General features: G+C 39.9%; 2 protein-coding genes across 2 annotated transcripts; both read left to right on the top strand.

Moving 5' to 3' along the window:
* The first annotated feature begins 6,732 nt into the window (after window positions 1-6,732).
* LOC147430097 (putative LRR receptor-like serine/threonine-protein kinase At1g67720) lies at window positions 6,733-7,940 on the top strand. The gene is made up of 2 exons (XM_086495789.1): window positions 6,733-7,105; window positions 7,214-7,940. The coding sequence occupies exons 1-2, from the start codon at window positions 6,946-6,948 to the stop codon at window positions 7,888-7,890; spliced, it is 837 nt and encodes a 278-aa protein (XP_086351915.1). The 5' UTR covers window positions 6,733-6,945; the 3' UTR covers window positions 7,891-7,940.
* A 2,180-nt stretch (window positions 7,941-10,120) lies between these two features.
* On the top strand, window positions 10,121-16,037 carry LOC147430096 (putative leucine-rich repeat receptor-like protein kinase At2g28990). Its single transcript, XM_086495102.1, has 15 exons — window positions 10,121-10,188; window positions 10,507-10,640; window positions 10,837-10,943; window positions 11,044-11,173; window positions 11,578-11,710; window positions 11,819-11,890; window positions 11,994-12,062; window positions 12,172-12,243; window positions 12,344-12,415; window positions 13,642-13,898; window positions 14,959-15,140; window positions 15,291-15,436; window positions 15,561-15,601; window positions 15,679-15,853; window positions 15,938-16,037. Exons 1-15 carry the CDS (start codon window positions 10,121-10,123, stop codon window positions 16,035-16,037), a joined length of 1,758 nt encoding a protein of 585 aa, XP_086351228.1.
* The last annotated feature ends 1,919 nt before the right edge of the window (window positions 16,038-17,956 follow it).

Genomic DNA, 17,956 nt, shown 5'->3' with positions numbered 1-17,956 from the left:
ATTACAACAATTGCCTCATAGAGTTAAGTTGTATAGAAACTACAGTCAAATCTAGTATGCACCCCTAGTTGTGTTATACTTTCTTGGTCATCTACTTACTATGTGTTTTTTCTTTGCAGGAAGACAATGTCTGAACAAAGTTCCCCTGTTGGATTCGATGATACTCAACTTGAAGCATCTAGTAGTGAAGAGGAAGAGACGAATGCGTAAAATCCAAATGAGATCGTGTTGCGTATATGGAAGGAGCTCCGAGATGATGATGCTGATGGCATTCGAGCTTACATACGACCTGTTGTAGGTAGTTTGAAAGTTACGGTTGACAACTTCCGGCTCAATGTAACTGATGTCCAAGTGTGTGACTTAGAGAAACAAATCTTCTTTAAAAAAAAGGAGATCTTAGGTTTAAGGGCACAAAAAAATAGGTTGAATGCTCTACCAACCTTTTATATAGGAGCTTAAGATAGGCGTTTATATTACCATGCAACTTGTACATACACATGTTTTTCAAATAGATTGTAACATCTTTGTTCTCACTTCCCTCTCCTCTTCTCTCTTTATTTCAAAGTGTGTTCCTAACCACTTAAGTAATTATAAGATGTACCACAAGAATCGAATACATTTCTCTCATAACAAGATTCCCTTTCTTTTCACATGTAAAAACCCATTCCGTAATCAACATCTAAATTTCTCACATCCCCCTCCCCTTCTCTCAATATTTCAAAGTGTGTTGCTGCCAAAAGATTCCAAAAGATTCCAGAGGAATCTCTCAAACAAATGAATTTCTCCCAGAAGATTCTGGCTGGGAACCCATACTGGTACATACCAGGCTTGAAAATTGCAGGGCACCAGTGCCCATCCTAAGGAAGAGAAACTATAATGGTTGCCCTTCCCTTAGGAAAGGTTAACAACCACTCAGATCTTCACAATGCAGGGAAAAATATGTGTTGCCCTTCCACCTCTACATGATCAAAAGCGCTCATGAGAGCATGGTAACAAAGGTATACCAACAACTACAAGTACCTGCCAGTGAAATGCACATAGATATGCAGATTTTAGAGTAGAAATTGTAAAATTATGTGCTCCATGTACTTGACCAAATGATGTTGAAACAAAAGGTTTGCACATTTAACGTGATACAAGCATCATTTGAAAGGATAAACAATTAATTGCTTATCAAACAAGAACCTGCACCATGGCTCTTAACATCCTTGAAACTTTGGCCTTTCAAAATAATATGGGCATTGGGTACCCACAACATCCAATTTGGATTGCCAAATTATGAATGAAAAATGCATCAAAAATTGTATTGATTGAGACTAGTAAAAATGAAGCTAGCAAAAGCATCAATTATTTTCAAAAGCTAAATACTAAGTGTACCAATATTTCCATAATATTTAATGAAGGTGAAACGAGCAACTTTTGGTTCCAAATGTACACACTAATTATAAGAAACACAAAGTATCCTTTGATGCTTCTTCACATGCATAGCTATTGGAAATTTGGCTTCTTATCTGCCTTAGTTCTTCCATGTTTTAGGCCTCAACACTGGCTTCAAAACCTCTATCTCTATAATTTTTTGAGTAGGATTTTACTGTTGTTTCAAGCGGGAAGGATTGTTGTAGCTTTCCCAATCACGTGCATATTTGAAACACATGCCAGAAAGAAATATGATTTAATTCCTTCTTCACCAAACATAAGATCATATAAATGAAAAAAGAGAAGTTTTACATGTTCTTTCTTCAAGAACTGTTAGATCGGTTGTAAGATTTCTTAGACTCGTGAGTGTTGAATGGTGATCGAAGATACACTTTCCAGGTCATGACATGAAAAAAGCCAAAATATGAGCATAAAGACACCTGCATGCAATACTAAGTATCCCACGTTTAGCATCAGACAATAGACTAAAACGAAAGCAATTTATGCATCATCAAAAGCAACAACTTTTAATACAACAATAAGTGCATTGAGCAAGGAGAGTGGATAAGTACATTGAGCAAAAAGAGTGCTAATCCTGGTCATAAATGCCGATCTTTATTGATAGAAAAGCTTCAACGAAAATAGCCAAAAGATACAAAAGCTGGGGAGAAGGCTCAACACGTTTACAACATTAGGTTCAACAAAATGTACAAGGTGTAGCATTATCAAATAGATCGCAAGTAATTGTACAACCACCTTGAGCTTTAGTACATCATGCAAAAATTTCTACATAAAAAACACTATGGAATCTATGCGGAGATATTTATAGATATGCTCCTTTTCTTGCTCCATAAAGAAAATACATCATCCCAAGTAGCATTTGAAGTATTTTCTTGGTCCATGCAAGCCTATGAAAATAAATCTCTCAAGTGTTTCTATGTTCATGCGCATCCTTTGACATGTTTTTATGGTGTTTTGAAGAGAGAATCCACGCTTCGCTACAGCCGAATTTACTGGAACTACATAGAGGATTCCACAAAGCTTCATCAGGTTTGGAAAAGAGTCCTGCATAGTCATATCATCCTTGCATACTTGCCATGCATCTCGAAAGATTTTATGCTTGAAATTGCGGACTAGAACCGACGTGAAAGAATCGAGCTCTCCCATGCAAATCTCCGCATCACCTACTAAGCTTCCAAATTGGTTGAGCAACTTTCCTAGCCAGAATTTGCTACAAGTATCCATTTCTAGCTCTTCACTTGGGTAATGCTTGGGACCGAAAAGTTTACATGCATCAAAAATAGGCATATCCTCTTTCATCCTGGTCCTCAAATTCTCCACAATGTTTCCAACAAGCTCTTTTCTAAGCTGTAGACAATCTTTGAAAGAACCACCTCTGCTACTTCGTGCAATGCTTTCAAACGTAAGCTCATGGATATACAAGTCTCCGGTAACATCAAAGAATCTGATCTCCCGGTTGCTGGATTGCTCTACAAACTTTTGTAAATGCTTTGACCTGCAATTTCTTGAGTCCCTGAGAAACTTCTTCTCCAAGTTCTTTAATGTAGCATCACCATAACCTGATACATTAGCTATGTCGACTACGTCTGATTGAAAGTGGAAATTCAAACCATTAAGCTCTGTACATACTTCAACAAGAAGATGGATAAAAAACTGATTTGCATACACCATAAGCTCATCATATATACTTGGGCTCTCCTTTCCAAATTCTGTGATCAAGGCAGGCATGACCTTCACCATGCGCTCCATAACCTGACTTCGTGAGAATGGATCCGCAGCATTGATAACTCGTGCAAATCTAGAGCTCCCTCCATTAGCTTTAAGTGATCCATACTGTCTCCTAATGCATGAAGCCAAGCATAGATGCTTCTATATAACTTATCCAATTGCACAATCTCAAGAAAAGAACCAACAGCTTGGCTTGCTGCAAGATTCTCTCGATGTGCAAGACAATGCACTAGAAGAATCTGCTCTCATTCTTGCTAAGAGTCTGCCTATGCAACCCATCATAACTAAGAAACCATCAGCTGCAAGAGATACAAGTCTTTGAAGGCATAGGCCCATCTCTTTGAGAAATTTGATAATAGCATCGTACTTTGCTTCTGCCTCGCCATCATCCATTTTGATGAGCCTCACAAAGGCCACATGATTGTCACCTCTACCTCCGTCTTTCTAGTAGTTTATGTAGACAATCATGTGCCCTTCTTTATCCCTATCAGTGCTATTATCTACCATCATAGAATACCAAGGACTTGCCTGGACTTCTTTGCACAAATCATTCCAAAGTACATCTTTGATTTCTTGAACAAATTCCATGCCGGAGATCCTATTCAAATAGGTCTCATAAGCTGAATACTTAGGCATATTAGATAGACCTTGCTCTATTTGGTAAAGGCCTAGCTTTTCAAAAAGCTCCATAGGTCGAGCGCATTTCACAAAAAAATACACCTGCCACATGACAGTGATGACCCTCACCTTCTCTTTATCCTCAAAACTGGCGAAATAATATAGAAGAGGGATACAAACTTGATTTTCTTTGTTTGCCCACTTTAAGGCTGCCATTTTGTGCTCATCGGATTTGTTGTGCTCATTTAAAGAAGGGAGTTGAATTGTGCAAGATCCTTTCTTCGCAAAAGGAGTCTTGCTTTTGCTGTATGCACACCACTCGCATTTAATTTTCAGCCTTCTTGCATCTACAATTGGAGATGCCCAATAATGTTCAAATTTCCAAGCTGGCCTCCATCGCCTTTTCTTCGTCGACTTCAATACTGGTTCCGAGTCTGGTGTTTGTGGCTCTTCTTGGTTTCCTTCATTATCATCTTCTCCTATTGTTGGTCCATCCCCAGAAATCTCTTCTATGACACGATCACACTGCTGGTGCAATTCTGCTTGTTTCTTGTTGTTTCTATCTGCAATGACCTGGTAAAATTTTGATAGGTTTGCTTGCTTCCGCTTCGTACCAATTATCTTTGTTTCCATGTTTGTCAAAGACTAGCAATTACCAAAAGAGAAACATGCCAATTAAAAACAGAAAGGTAACAAAAGAGAAAACAGTATAGCAAGAAAGCTGCTTATTTGTTGTTACCTCACCACACATAGTGCCTTCAGTTGTTGCTATAGGCTAGTGCTTCAAACTCTTTATGGCTCATCTTGATAATCATCTAGCTTCATGTGCATTGTGAGTCCTGGCAGCCCTAACTTTATTCCATCCACAAGCTGATTTGGTATATTCTCTGAGTGACAATCTCCACAATACACTGAATCATAAAGAACCTCTCTCTCTCTCTCTCTCTCTCACACACACACACACACACACACACACACACATCTACGACACAGTATTAAAAGCTATTAGTTCAAGCTAAATTTTTTAAGGCACTTGAAGATTATGCATGCCTTTAAATGATTGGGCAAAGATCTTGTCTAGGTCTTCCCTCAGAGATCGAATAGTTGACGGCCGTGCTTCAATAGTCATGGCATCTGATGTACATCCTCGCAGCTCATGATTGCAAGTGGAACCCACAAGGAGAAGCCTGCCCAAGCCAGCAGAACGCACACCATTTTCCCTGTTGCGTGCGTCTTGGTTGAGAATACATAGGCTTTACATACAACTCTCCCAGTTAACTAGATTTAAAACGCTTCTCTGTAAGTTCTTGTAATGCTTCTCTTAGAGGGGTGAGCTTCTAGCAAAGGACGGCTCCAGAAAACCTATGCTGCCTGCCTTTATCTGCACGAATGGAAGGTGCCCATTGCAATGCTCTCTCCTGGAAAAAGGAAGCGAGTGAGTGTGAGTGTGTGTGTGTGTGTGGGGGGGGGGGGGGGGGGGGATCAAGGGAGAGAGGTACTCACACCTTCGCACATATGCAATCCCAGACATAGGCAGGGTGGAAGAGGCCGAGGAAGATTACCTGAGGACTTTACTTGAGCGAAGAGCCTGTAGAGGAGCAGAGGCGAGGGGGCAACAAGAAACAAACAGCTACATACGTTTCCAAATTCTCAGCAGTGAGCACCTCGCTGATAAACTCTCAATGAGGAGTCTATTCCTCTCACGATTCAGGAGTCAGGAGTTAGTACATAGGCAACAAATTTGTTGCACAACCACCATATTCAAAAACATTATGGGCGCCAAGCTTCTCCCGAGTCCCTGCGCAACGGTACATTGCTCATGCATGAACAATAATATTTTTCAATTCAACGTTTTCATATTGGTAGAGGCAAATGGTCACCAGGCCAGTTCTTTTAATTTAAGCGAGCATTTGTAGTGGCATAGGGCACTAGCCCCAGTCCCCGGCCTCGGCTCCCTAGTACCTACTAGTTAGTAAGTAAGTAATCTTTGAAGGGCTACTTGGAAATCTGCCCTTCCCTTTGGACGAATGAGTATTTGACCTTTGAAGGGCCATTTGGGAGATTTCCCTTCCTGGGGAAGGCCTACTACAAAATTGACCTTCATTGGGAAGGGATACTTGACCAAGATGGTCTTTTGCGGGAAGAGCTCATCAAAATTTACCGGGCAGGTGCAGGGTAAAACACGGGGGAAGGGCGGGCAAGGTTGCAATTTTCAAGCCTGGTACTACCACATACTCCCCGATCTCAAGCCTCATGTACGTGTCAGGGCGCGTGCGTGTCAGAGAGACAGACCGGGAGCGCCAAGCGTAAGCGCCTGTGTGTCAGAGAGACAAACCGCTTATGTGTCACCTTACAGAGCGATTCGCGAGCGCTGCGGATTCATAGTGCTCGAAAAAAACCTAGGTTTAGTGTAATCCCACCTACAAATTTTGTAATTTACCTCTAAATTTTACATTTGAAAGTGGGAAAACCTACAAAATTTTGAAAAAATTAGTGTAATTCGATGTAAAAACCTTCAAATTTTGTCAGTTTACCTCTGTTGTTCCACTTATGTAGGTTTGCCAAGTTTTTGGAAAAAAGTTTTTTTCGAGCACTGCTGCGGAAGCATGCTACAGGTTTCACGTAGCCGCCTGGACGCGACGTGTGAGAGAATAGGGATGACAAAGAGAGTTTCGCAACTGACAAAAAGGTATCGGTCTAGTGATCCGAAGTTCGAACTTCGATCTCCAGGACAATCTACTGGCCCGGTCTTTTTTTTTTTGGAGGGCACTATAAAATGCACTTTATTGGGTCTATCGGGGTCCGTGAGCAGCGAGTCATGTCATTTGTAAATTGTAGGGCAGCGAATCATGGGCTTGTGGAAGGAGCATGGCGCTGTACTCCTATCCTGGTCCAAGTTCAGCTGGCTAAGCCCTCAAGCGCGTCAGGTGTCATGCAGCCAATAGGAAACCTTCCTTTACTTTTCTTTTGAAGCAATAATGAATCAAGTTGTGCCGACGACGAGGACCCATTTGCATTAGTGAGCTGGCTTGTACACTCATAATCCAAGAAGACAGAGTGACGCGGTGAGCCAGAAGGCGCTCTTCTGCATAGAGAGAGCACAGAGAGAAGGCGGGGGCAGAGAGAGAGAGAGAGAGAGAGAGAGAGAGAGAGAGAGATCCCATGGCAAACTCGATCTCTCGCTGTGTATATTTCGGTTGTGCACTTGGCCAGAGGCGCGACGTAATGTCGAGGACAGCTCTACTTACGCAGACAGTTTTCTGGCTGCTCTTCGCCTTGCTGATCTGCTGTGGCGATGTTTTCCTGCATGCTCAAACTCCAGGTAGGGCAGATCTCTCTCTCTCTCTCTCTCTCTCTCACAATAACACACACACACACACGACGCCCATTGCTGCACATCAGTACTAATTACCTTTCACGCTATGAACAGGCTTCTACAGCATCGACTGCGGATCCACATCCACAGAAACCTACAGCGATTACACAACGACGATAATTTGGACACCAGACTTGGACATCATGCCGGACGGCATAGCGGCGACAGTGACAGCGCCGACGACTGGCGAGGGTGATGCCTACACGACCTTGCGCTACTTTCCCGGAAACCACTCCAAATACTGTTACCCGCTGGCACCGGTGGAAGCCGGTAGCAGCTACATCGTTCGAGCCGGCTTCTGGATGGGCGACCGGTCACTTTATGCAACGGAGGTTGTCGACCAGATCAGCTTCCAGCTCATCATCGATGCATACGTGGTCACTTTAGTCAACCTGTCCTTGCCACAAGCACGGGTGAAGTACTCGGAGGTTTATGTGACAGCCAATGCCAGCAGGATGGCGGCCTGTGTCGCACGAACCACTGGATCGGCTGCCTCTGACCCTCCGTTCATCTCCAGCCTCGAGCTTCGGCCCCTTCCACGTACTACCTATGGGGGCATGCTCGTCCAAACCCTAAAATACCCGATGCTCATGGTCGGCCGTAGTAACTATGGCGCCCCCTCGGACTACCCAAGGGTTTTAAGGTCAACAACAATTTCTCTTTGTGTACCTACATATGTTTTTTTGGCCTGTCCAAAGGGCAAGGCCTTAGCGTTGCCTTGCCCTTTTTAGCTTGGCTAAAATTAGTTTCTTTTAATTTTACACTGTTAAATTTTCATTGGTTGAATGAGGTAGTGGTCATTTACAATGCAACTAGTGGAAAGTATTTACTCAAGAATGGAAAAAGAAAGTATAAACATCTATGTGGCTCAAATTTGATCATGCACACATTTTAAGGGTTGGCTTCCTGATTTGTCACTTGTTTTTTTTTCTCAAAGTGGAAATTGAATTTAAAAAAAAGCTGAAGAGAAAAATACAATGAACTCACAGGAAGGGGGTGAGCTCTCCCTGTAGCAGATAGTAGGCTACATTAGAGTTGGATTGTGTGAAGACAATCCCTCATTCTAAACCTCGAATGACGATCTAGCCTAGTGACTTAACCTCCATTTGCTGCCACTCAGACTGAAAAGTTCTGAGGGAGGATCCTTATCTGATTACAAAGAGCTAAACATTTTTTATTGGGGTCAACAACCAAAATCAGATTTGAACACGAGCTGAATTCCCCATATACATCAGATTTCCTCTTGTCCAAAAATGCTCAGAGGATAAGATCTCTCCATGTATTACATAACAATATGTCCAGTCCTTTGAATTCACCCAAAAGGAGGTCCTTGAAGCCTATTTGCTTCATGATAAGTTGTATAACCTTTTGATGTCAGCACAATTGAAGAAGAGGTGAGGAATGTCTTCATTGCCAAAGTGACATCTCTTACATTGTCCATTGCCAACTCCTATCGTGGCAGCTTTAGAGGCACATTAAACCCCTTGATGTAAATTAACCAAAGAAATACGTGTACTATGTTTGTTGGCCAAGGGGAAGTCCACATACACTTGACATTATAGGTCCACTATCTTGAGCTCCAACAAACCTTCCATTTATTATTCAGCTTTTTCTTTAGTTCATATTCCACTCTTTCCTTAGGTTTGAACTGATGGTAGACTTCAGCTATGCAGCAATCTTCAAGGAGTTTTGAAGGTGATTGATCGTGAGTGGTAGAAATGAACTAGCAAGTACTACTTTTAGTCTTTGAAGCCACCATTCAACATCGCTTCTTGAGATAGGGAAAACATTTTGGTACAACCAGCTTCTTTAATCCTATGACTACTAAAGAAGTCTTGCCATTTTTGTATCGCAGCTAGCTTTGAAGCATCTTTGGGCTCTTACTGAGCATGTCATCCTTAACCTGGTTGCATAAATACCGTACCCAAGGGAATCACAAAGAAAATTCTGGTGATTAGAGAGGAAAGCCTTTGTGGGAACCTATCTAGATTCTACATCCTGCCAAGCATTCCGGAACCTGCAAACAAACTTAGACCCATAAGGGATCAATTGCCTGGGGGACAACGTCAGAATGTCCCTTAACTCCAAGTTGCTCCATGCTTTAGTCTATGATCCTGATCTTTGATAGAGAGAGAGAGAGAGAGAGAGGAGGCATCCATTCTGAGTTCTATTTGTATGTATATTATATATATACATATATATATATAGAAGTGTATATACTTATGACATATATATGTATGCATGTATGAATATGTACATATGCATGTACATATATACATATACACACATATAATATAAAGGTAGGGAAAGAGAGACAACACACACACACACACACACACACACACACACACACACATATGTAGTATAGAGAGGAGGCATTTGTTCTAAGTTCTATCTCTATCTCTCTCTATACATAAGTGTATATACTTATCACACACACACACACACACACACACACACATGTAGGTATATATGAAAATGTACATATGCATGTACGTATATATGTACATACACACATATATTATAAAGGTAGGGAAAGACTTTTGCACACATAAGCACAATGAACTCATTTTACTCTTCATGAGCTTGAGAAAGGACTAGGACCGGAACGGCAGACCTTGTCCTCTTTGTCGTTATTCTCCTTCTTGACTTGGCCAATCTTGGTAAAGTGAGGAAGGAGAGGAAAATGTATGGAAGAAGAGGACAAGGTCTTTAAGTCTTGCGGCTTTTTACCGGGGCACAAACTTTTTGACATGAGTGAGACTAGGGGACACCTTACTTGCAAAAGCTATATAACATCACAACCTAGCCTTGGGCATCGTCTAGATGATACTCCTGATGATTGGAAAAGTTGCAGATAGTTTGGTAAAGGGGAAGGGGGCTCCTTTGAATGTTTGGGTAGCGCCATAGAATGTGTGTCTATGCCTCATCAATCATTGGAAGCCAAGTGAGAACAACTATATGGAGTTTTTGCAACGTAAGCTTACTCTTTCTCACGATCTACATGGTAGTTCTACACCAAGAGCTCAGTGTGTGTGCACAAGCACCCACGTGTGAGATAACAGCTCTGTGCATAGTTTTAAAAGGAACAATATTATCTGAAGAAGGCAATGTCAGGACAAACATAAGCAAACAATTTGTCTAGTGTGAAGCATAATTAGAGAAAACCACAAAATGAAATCCTTTATTTTATTTTTTGCCTTCTCAATACTTTGAACAAAAATAGTTTCAAAACATTCAAGTTGAGGCATGACACTATACTTGAATATATAGTAAAGCTTGAGACTCATTCTTACAACATCCGATACTACTAGAAATCTTGGTGAATCATCTTTGTTTGCATGCAGGTACCCCGATGATGCACTAGATCGTGTTTGGTTGCAAAGAGACAATGACGATCCGCTAAGCACCACTCTTGATGTTGTTACTTCCAGCAATGCCGATCAAGTTCCTGCAAAAGTTGTTCAAGATAGCTATGTGGGTAAGTACCATTTATATTTTTTCCTTAAATGCCCAAATGTGTCACATGTAGAATTCACAAGTGGAAACAATGTGGGTGAGATTATGGAGAATAAATCTAAGTGGTGAATTCTACGCTGAGATGCAAGGATTCTTCTTAATGTAGGTTTACAAAATGGTTGGGTAATGTAAATTTTAATGTTTTTCTTGTATTTTAGGTGTAGATTTCTTGTATGCTAGTCTGGATCCGTTGAGATCGTATACATACATGCACAGCATCTACTTTGCAGAGGTTGATCCATTGGTGACTGCTGCTGGCTTGAGAGTATTTGACATAGTAGCAAATGAGAAAACAGTAGTGGCCGGACTTGATGTATACGCACAAGTTGGTGCATTTAAGGCCTTTGAGATTGTCAACATTACAGAGGCCAGAACTTGGCTCAACTTCTCATTCAATGCAAGTGCTGGATCAACCTCAAAGACCTTTGTTGCTGGCAATTGAGGTGTTCCAATTCCTTGACAACCCAATACCCTTTGGATCTTATAGCGATGATGGTAAGTGTTCTTAAAATTATGAGATGTCATTATACAGGGTTCCATCATAACACAAGATGTACATCTCAAGGTTTATATGTCAAAACAATGAAGCCTCTAGGTTACATCCAAGTTGCAAAACTACTTCAACTCTCAATGCTATAAAGGACTAATTATATGGTAAATTATGATCAGATTTTCCTCTTAATGACTTCTATAGGGTGTAGGCCCTTGAAGATATTCTATCAAGGAAACAAATATTACTAGAAGCTAGGTGTCTCATTGTACAACGAATAAAGAGAGCATATGTGTGTAAATGCATAAATGTCCAATGGCCCCTACGTCCACCGTTCTTCATCTTCATTCAATTTAAACACTTGTCAAGTGCTAAAAAATCCCTAATACTAGGCTACTTTTTCTTTCAGTTGCTGCCATGCAAGATTTTGTATTGAATCTTAATACCATAAGCAGCTATAAAGGTGATCCATGCCAACCATTAGCATACAAGTTCCCATGGTTGAGTTGCAGTTACGTTGTTCCAATTTGGATTGTTGAGATGTAAAACACATCAACCTCATCTACTTACTTAAAGTTAATTTATGGTGATGACCATTACTTCTTATTATTTGCATTGATATCTCTTGTCAAATTCAAAATTTTTTCCAGCAATTTGTCAAACTATGGCCTAGTAGGAAACATACCTCCAAGCATCAATGACCTTACTGAGCTTACAACTATGTAAGGATTCATAACCTTATTCATGTTTTTCTTTGAAGATATTGACATTCACACACGCTCACTCTCAATACCCCCTACATTGGTGATTTTATGTCAAGAGCAGTACTCTTGCTGCAAACAACCTTCAAGGAGAGATTCCGGAGCTTACCAAGCTTGTGAACCTTGAACACTTGTAAGTACATCCTATGTCAGTCTTATCATTTCTCATTTTATTGATTAATTGGACAACTAGGTTATCATGTTTGTTTATTAGCCTGCTTGTGAAAACATGCATTGAGTAGGGACTTGAGTGACAACAAGCTTACGGGGGCCATTCCAGCATCACTTGCAACATTTCCAAACCTTAAAACATTGTGAGTTCCTCAGGTGATAAGCTAAACATAGTGTATAACCTCGAAGGAGGCCAATCTAAAAATCCATGTCTCCTTTTTGGCTTTTTTATTTTGCTAAAAGGTACATTCAAAACAACAATTTTAGTGGAGTTATTCCATCGGAGTTGCTAGAAATGAGAGGATTGGAATTCAAGTAAGTATACTTCTTCATGTTTGCAACCATGAAAACTAAACAAGTTGACCGTGAAGCCTCAAAAGGCCTACACACATGACTATGTGTGTGTGTGTAGATATATAAAACTTTATATGTTATAAAACACACACACACACACACACACACACACACACAGAGGTGTATATGGATTCATCATGTGTATAGTTTTATCTATTTATTTATTTATGTCTTGGTTTATTTAATTGATTATAAAGTTTCATACATGTATATAGATAGATATATAGATCTACATGTGTGTAGGGGAAAAGAGAGAGAGGGGGGGCAATATAGGTCCCACGATGTGAGAGGTGTACCTTTCTCTTGCATGTATTGGTCCAAACGCGGTAAATTATTCTTATCTCTCTTATGGAAAGTCCTCTATTTGCGGACTCATAAAATGTTGTTATGTATGTCACTATCAACTCGTAGAGAAACCTATGTGGCTAGTTGGGTGGCCATTAGAATTGCACATCTCCAAACTTCACTAAGTTCATTTTTGGGTCCAGCTACAAGGCCCTTAGGAGAAGAAGAAAACACACCTTTGCGCAACATGCAAATCCGCAAGTCCCAAACCCAAAAAAAGATCACAAAGACTATCATCACCAACCATTTGGAATAACTTGCTAACTATTAGAAAATTTGAGGACCCTTCTTGCCTTGTTTATTAGTACATTTGTTATACAATCAAGATGAGACCATGTCGCCATGTGTAATTCCTACACATGACTTCATTAAATTGCTTTTACTAGAGTGGTCATGAACAAGTTATAATCTTTATACAGGAAAAAATGTGTCTGACCATGTTTGCTTGGTCATGTGAGGTGTTGTTTGAAGACAAGAAAATACCTACTATGCATTGATATATAGCTTCTCAAGTTTTTGTGAAAAAACTCACATTCCTTGTTTGAGGACCTTATTTTGAAGAAAGTGATCATTGAGCACTCGATCAGTTGAACTCTTCAGAACCATATCGTGATTTTTTTTTACTAGGTATTACTAGGTCTGTTTTGTATAGTTTCTATTATAGAATTTTAGCAAAAATAACTCGGATATAAGGATGTTTCTTTAGTCACTAATTTTGAAGTCAATTTTTATTGTACTCAATTATACTCCAGTGAGCTCCCTAATTTGTTAGTGGTAGAGCTTGCAATGTACAAATCACATGCTTAATATTGATTGTATTATTCTTCTTGATGGTTTTGCAGGTACGAGGGAAATGCAAACTTGTGTGCGACAAACACCAATTGTGCAACAAAAGCTCCTATTGGTTTCCCACCCACTACACCACCAGAAAAACCATCTTCTTCTTCACCTCCTCTCATCGGGATAATAGCTGGAGTGGTGTCAGGCATAGTAGTTGTAATTGTAGTTCTCATCTATCTAATATGCAGGTGCCGCAAGCGGCCCAATATGCCAATATCTAATGACTCACCAAACAATGACAATGCTCAAAGCCCACATGGTGAGTATTAATTTTCTCTTCCATAAGAGAACACACATTGAGCATCCTCACGTTGTGCATCCTCACATAAACTAAAGTCGGCCAGCATATCTTGTCATGCAAAAGAGGATATGTTTCGTATGCATAAAATTGGGGTTGTATCTACAGAGCCATGGCATTTGATACCTATCTATGTTCAACATGCACGCTCCTTATGCCGTTATAATTTTATGTAGATATCCTATTTACATGTTCTTTTTCATATCTAACACCAAATGAGTATATTCATATCATTCACATCGCATACCTCTATCAAAAAGTTATGAGAGAGTCCCTTGGGAATGTCATTGTATGCAGTTCCAATTGTCCAATTCGCATCTCTCTTTGAATGATGTTGCTGATTCCATTAGTGCTTGCACACACCTTGATCTTGTGTTTCTTAGTGCTCATAGGCGGCAAATGCCTCTCTCTTTCGGACAAAGGTCGCTTGCAAGCTAGACATGAGGTGGTTTTGGGGGCTCCCTAGAAATAAGGAAACAAGACTTCAAAATTACCTCTTTGTAATCTTATAGTTCAAAATGCCATTTGAATCAATTACATGTTATTCAAGAAACTTTTGAGGCTCTTTTGGATCTTTCTAACTAGAAAAGTAGAAAATCTGGCCCGCAAATAGAAGGGCATTCTTTATATGGTTTTGATTGTTGGGAAGCTCTAGGTTTTATATGGGAACCCAAATTTTTGAACATGTTGTACACATATTTCCCTACTTTTTAGGGAAATGAGTGTACAAAGAGTTTGTGATAGAGAAAAGAGACATCACCATCTCCTCCTTGGCTCCATGCAAGCTCTCCATCTTCCCATGTTTCCATGTCTGAGTAAATTGTTGCTTACAAATTTTTAAATGTACGTGCTTTTTTTGCTTTGTGATTGGTCACAAAAATGAATGAAACTTCTCCTATTTTTGGGTTTTTTGTTGCTCTTTGCACAGACCTTCTCATTTCTATAAGATTTTCATCATCTTTTGTAAGAGAAAATGTGAGCTTTTAGCCTCTAGACTAATGAAGCACCCTCTTTCATGCAGTTCATGGAGCTCGAGTATTCACACATGATGAAATAAGCGTGATTACAAATAAGTTCTCACTTATTCTTGGAAAAGGAGGATTTGGCCCTGTTTACAGGGGCTCTTTAAAAGATGGCCAAGAGGTTGCTGTCAAAGTTTGTTCCATGGAAAAGGAGGAGGGAGAAAATACATTCAAAAATGAGGTAAGCCATTCTACACTTTTAAAGAATTAAATTCCTATTTGGGTATGCAAGCATGAGTAGTTTTCCTTTTTTTAATGCTAATTATGGCTAGAAAAAATAATATTCACAGTAGATGTACATAGTGACAAAGGGTTTATGTTTTACTTGAAGGCAAATCTACTCTCTACTGTACACCATAGAAATATTGTGCAACTGCTCGGATATTGTGTAGAGGGTGTCTTAGCACTTGTCTACGAGCTTATGCCAAGGGGCTCCTTATTTGATGCTTTATTTGGTAATGCCTATGTACTTTCCTTTAGATTTATATCCTTTTGCATTGCCTAATTATTGATAGATTATTATTTCATATAGATTAATTTCCATTACCAATTACTAATTATTGATTGTGTTAGGCCCAAGTGCTATCACTTCACCTTTATCTTGGAGAGAGAGGTTATCAATTGTCGCCGATGCAGCTCAAGGTGATACACACATCTCTCTATGCTATCAGTCCAAGAAATCCTATGCCTATTCTTTGTCTAATCACTTGAGTTTTTAGGTCTTGATTATCTACATCGCCAATGTATGCAAGTTATAGTCCATAGAGATGTGAAAAGTAGTAACATACTATTGGGAAGCAACCTTGAAGGAAAGATTGGTGATATGGGAATCTCAAAGAATGATAATGCAGCTACTACAAGATTGATAGGAACCTTTGGCTATCTTGATCCAGAGTAATTATCTCATTTCTTCCATGCTTTTACGATATTTTTATTGTATTGCATTAAAGTATGCTAATATTTTGATACAAACTACAGGTATGCAAGAACCTTACGAGCGACACCAATGGTTGATGTGTATAGCTTTGGAGTGGTACTATTTGAGGTTGTAACAGGAAAGCTTTCAGTTAACATATAACAAATAGGCGGGAATTAGGCACAACTAATTTATAATAGAGGTGGAAGAATCAGGTTTTATATGCATATTCACATTCTTTTAGTAGTAGATATTCAACATTACCATTTGAAGGAGGCTTGCTTTGGTTGAGGTGGCACACGTTAGGTATTACAAGTTGTTGCAAAAAAACTACTACATCCTCACATACTTTTTCCATTTTAATGTTTCTTACATCTAGCTTCATGGGATGTAGGTACGCCCATTTCTTGAAGATCCCTCAACAAGTCAAAATTTGGATGAGATAGTCGACTCAAGAATTCGGGGCCAATATGATGTAGCTGCAATGTGGCATCTGATCGACATCGCAATGATGTGCACATTGCCAGATAGTATTGAAAGGCCAAAAATGGGACAAGTTTATAGCTGCATACAAAGTGCACTCCAAATTGAGTCCAACAATCCTTATAATTCTGTCCAGAGTTCCCAGGCCTTCTCTGCAATGAGTAGCATACATTCATTTAACTACTCTTGAAAGAAGCTTATTGCTTATGTAGTCCTTTGAGCTTCCCCCATAGAGATAGCCCTTGCCACCTCCGCCTAGTTTAAGTTACCAAAATCTAGCAAGCCCACCATGTTATTTGGTTAGATTCTAGTGCTAATAAGGAAGATTTTTTTGTATACTTTGTTTGCAACTTATTCTTCAATAGCAATATCTTGAAACCTATTCAAAGTAAAGTAACTCTAAAACTACTACAAGCACACATGACACAACAAATGATCCCAATAAAATAAGAAATTCTAATGCAATAATCTCTAAAAAGTCTTCCCAACCTCAAAAAAACTTAGTAAACTCTTGCACATGATAGGAATCAACATAATGACTAACTTAGGTATGCTATATTAAATTTCTTGAATGACATTGAAGATGGACCAATTACTCAAACAACAAAAGTGTTAGGACAAGGGTCCTACGGTTGCTAGAAGGGACATGTGTCCTAGGAAAAGGCCCTGCAATGTGTTTGCATATGAGTCTAGGGGTCTGTATTGCCTAGGGGTTAGGCCAAGGGCCTATATATATAGAGAGTGGCTAGGTGGAATTGCTTTGTGTACTTCCCTTTGTCTCATATTGGTATCAGAGCTTTAGGGGAAAGCTCCTCGTTATGGAGGCAGGGGCATGGAGAAGGCTCCCTCTCCGTGCTCATGGCTATGGCAAAGATTGGATAAAGTGTCTTCTTGCTCTACGATTCTTGCATGCGCAAGAGAACCAAGTACCCATGGAATCCTTCGTTGCATGCCAACACACTGGGTGCTAATGGATTACCACTCAAGCCTAGTGAGTTTGTGAGTGCCATCAACCAGCACTAAGGTAGCTGTTGTCGGCCAAGCATGGATACAATGAGCTTCTTCTTCTACTCCAAGCCTTTGCATGGCGATGCAGCATACTGTTGGTGTTTCTTTGCATGGTGCATGGTAGCTAAAATGGATGCCGTGCGTTTGAGGACAAGAATATCTTCAATACACTACACTTGCAACCTTGTGCAGAGTTTGTGTACATGTTTTAGATCCAACTTGAGAGTGAAACTACTTGATATTCATAAGAGAAAAGAAAATCTTATCACACGAGAAGCTCGTAGCTAGCCAAACATGTCTCACAACTAGCTTCGAGTCGAACAAGCCTTGCTTGTCAAACTTTATTCAAGTACATTATACTCGTGGAGAGATACAAATTGTATCCAACACAATCAGGTAGAAGTTCTGATTGCCTCTTGCAAGCCTTCAACATGCTCTACATGTGATAGGTGCATTGACACACTGTATATCTCAAGCCTTGCTGGACTAATATACATTAGACTCTTTGCCTTGTGTCTTGACATGATCATCAAGGCATGATCGTATAAACCAGAGTATGTGCTACTACTAGGGACACCCCCACGTCATGA

Source organism: Adiantum capillus-veneris, chromosome 22 (genome assembly GCF_014529385.1).
Source record: "Adiantum capillus-veneris isolate H3 chromosome 22, ASM1452938v2, whole genome shotgun sequence".
Classification (NCBI taxonomy): domain Eukaryota; kingdom Viridiplantae; phylum Streptophyta; class Polypodiopsida; order Polypodiales; family Pteridaceae; genus Adiantum; species Adiantum capillus-veneris.
This window is presented reverse-complemented; position numbering and strand designations above follow the sequence as displayed.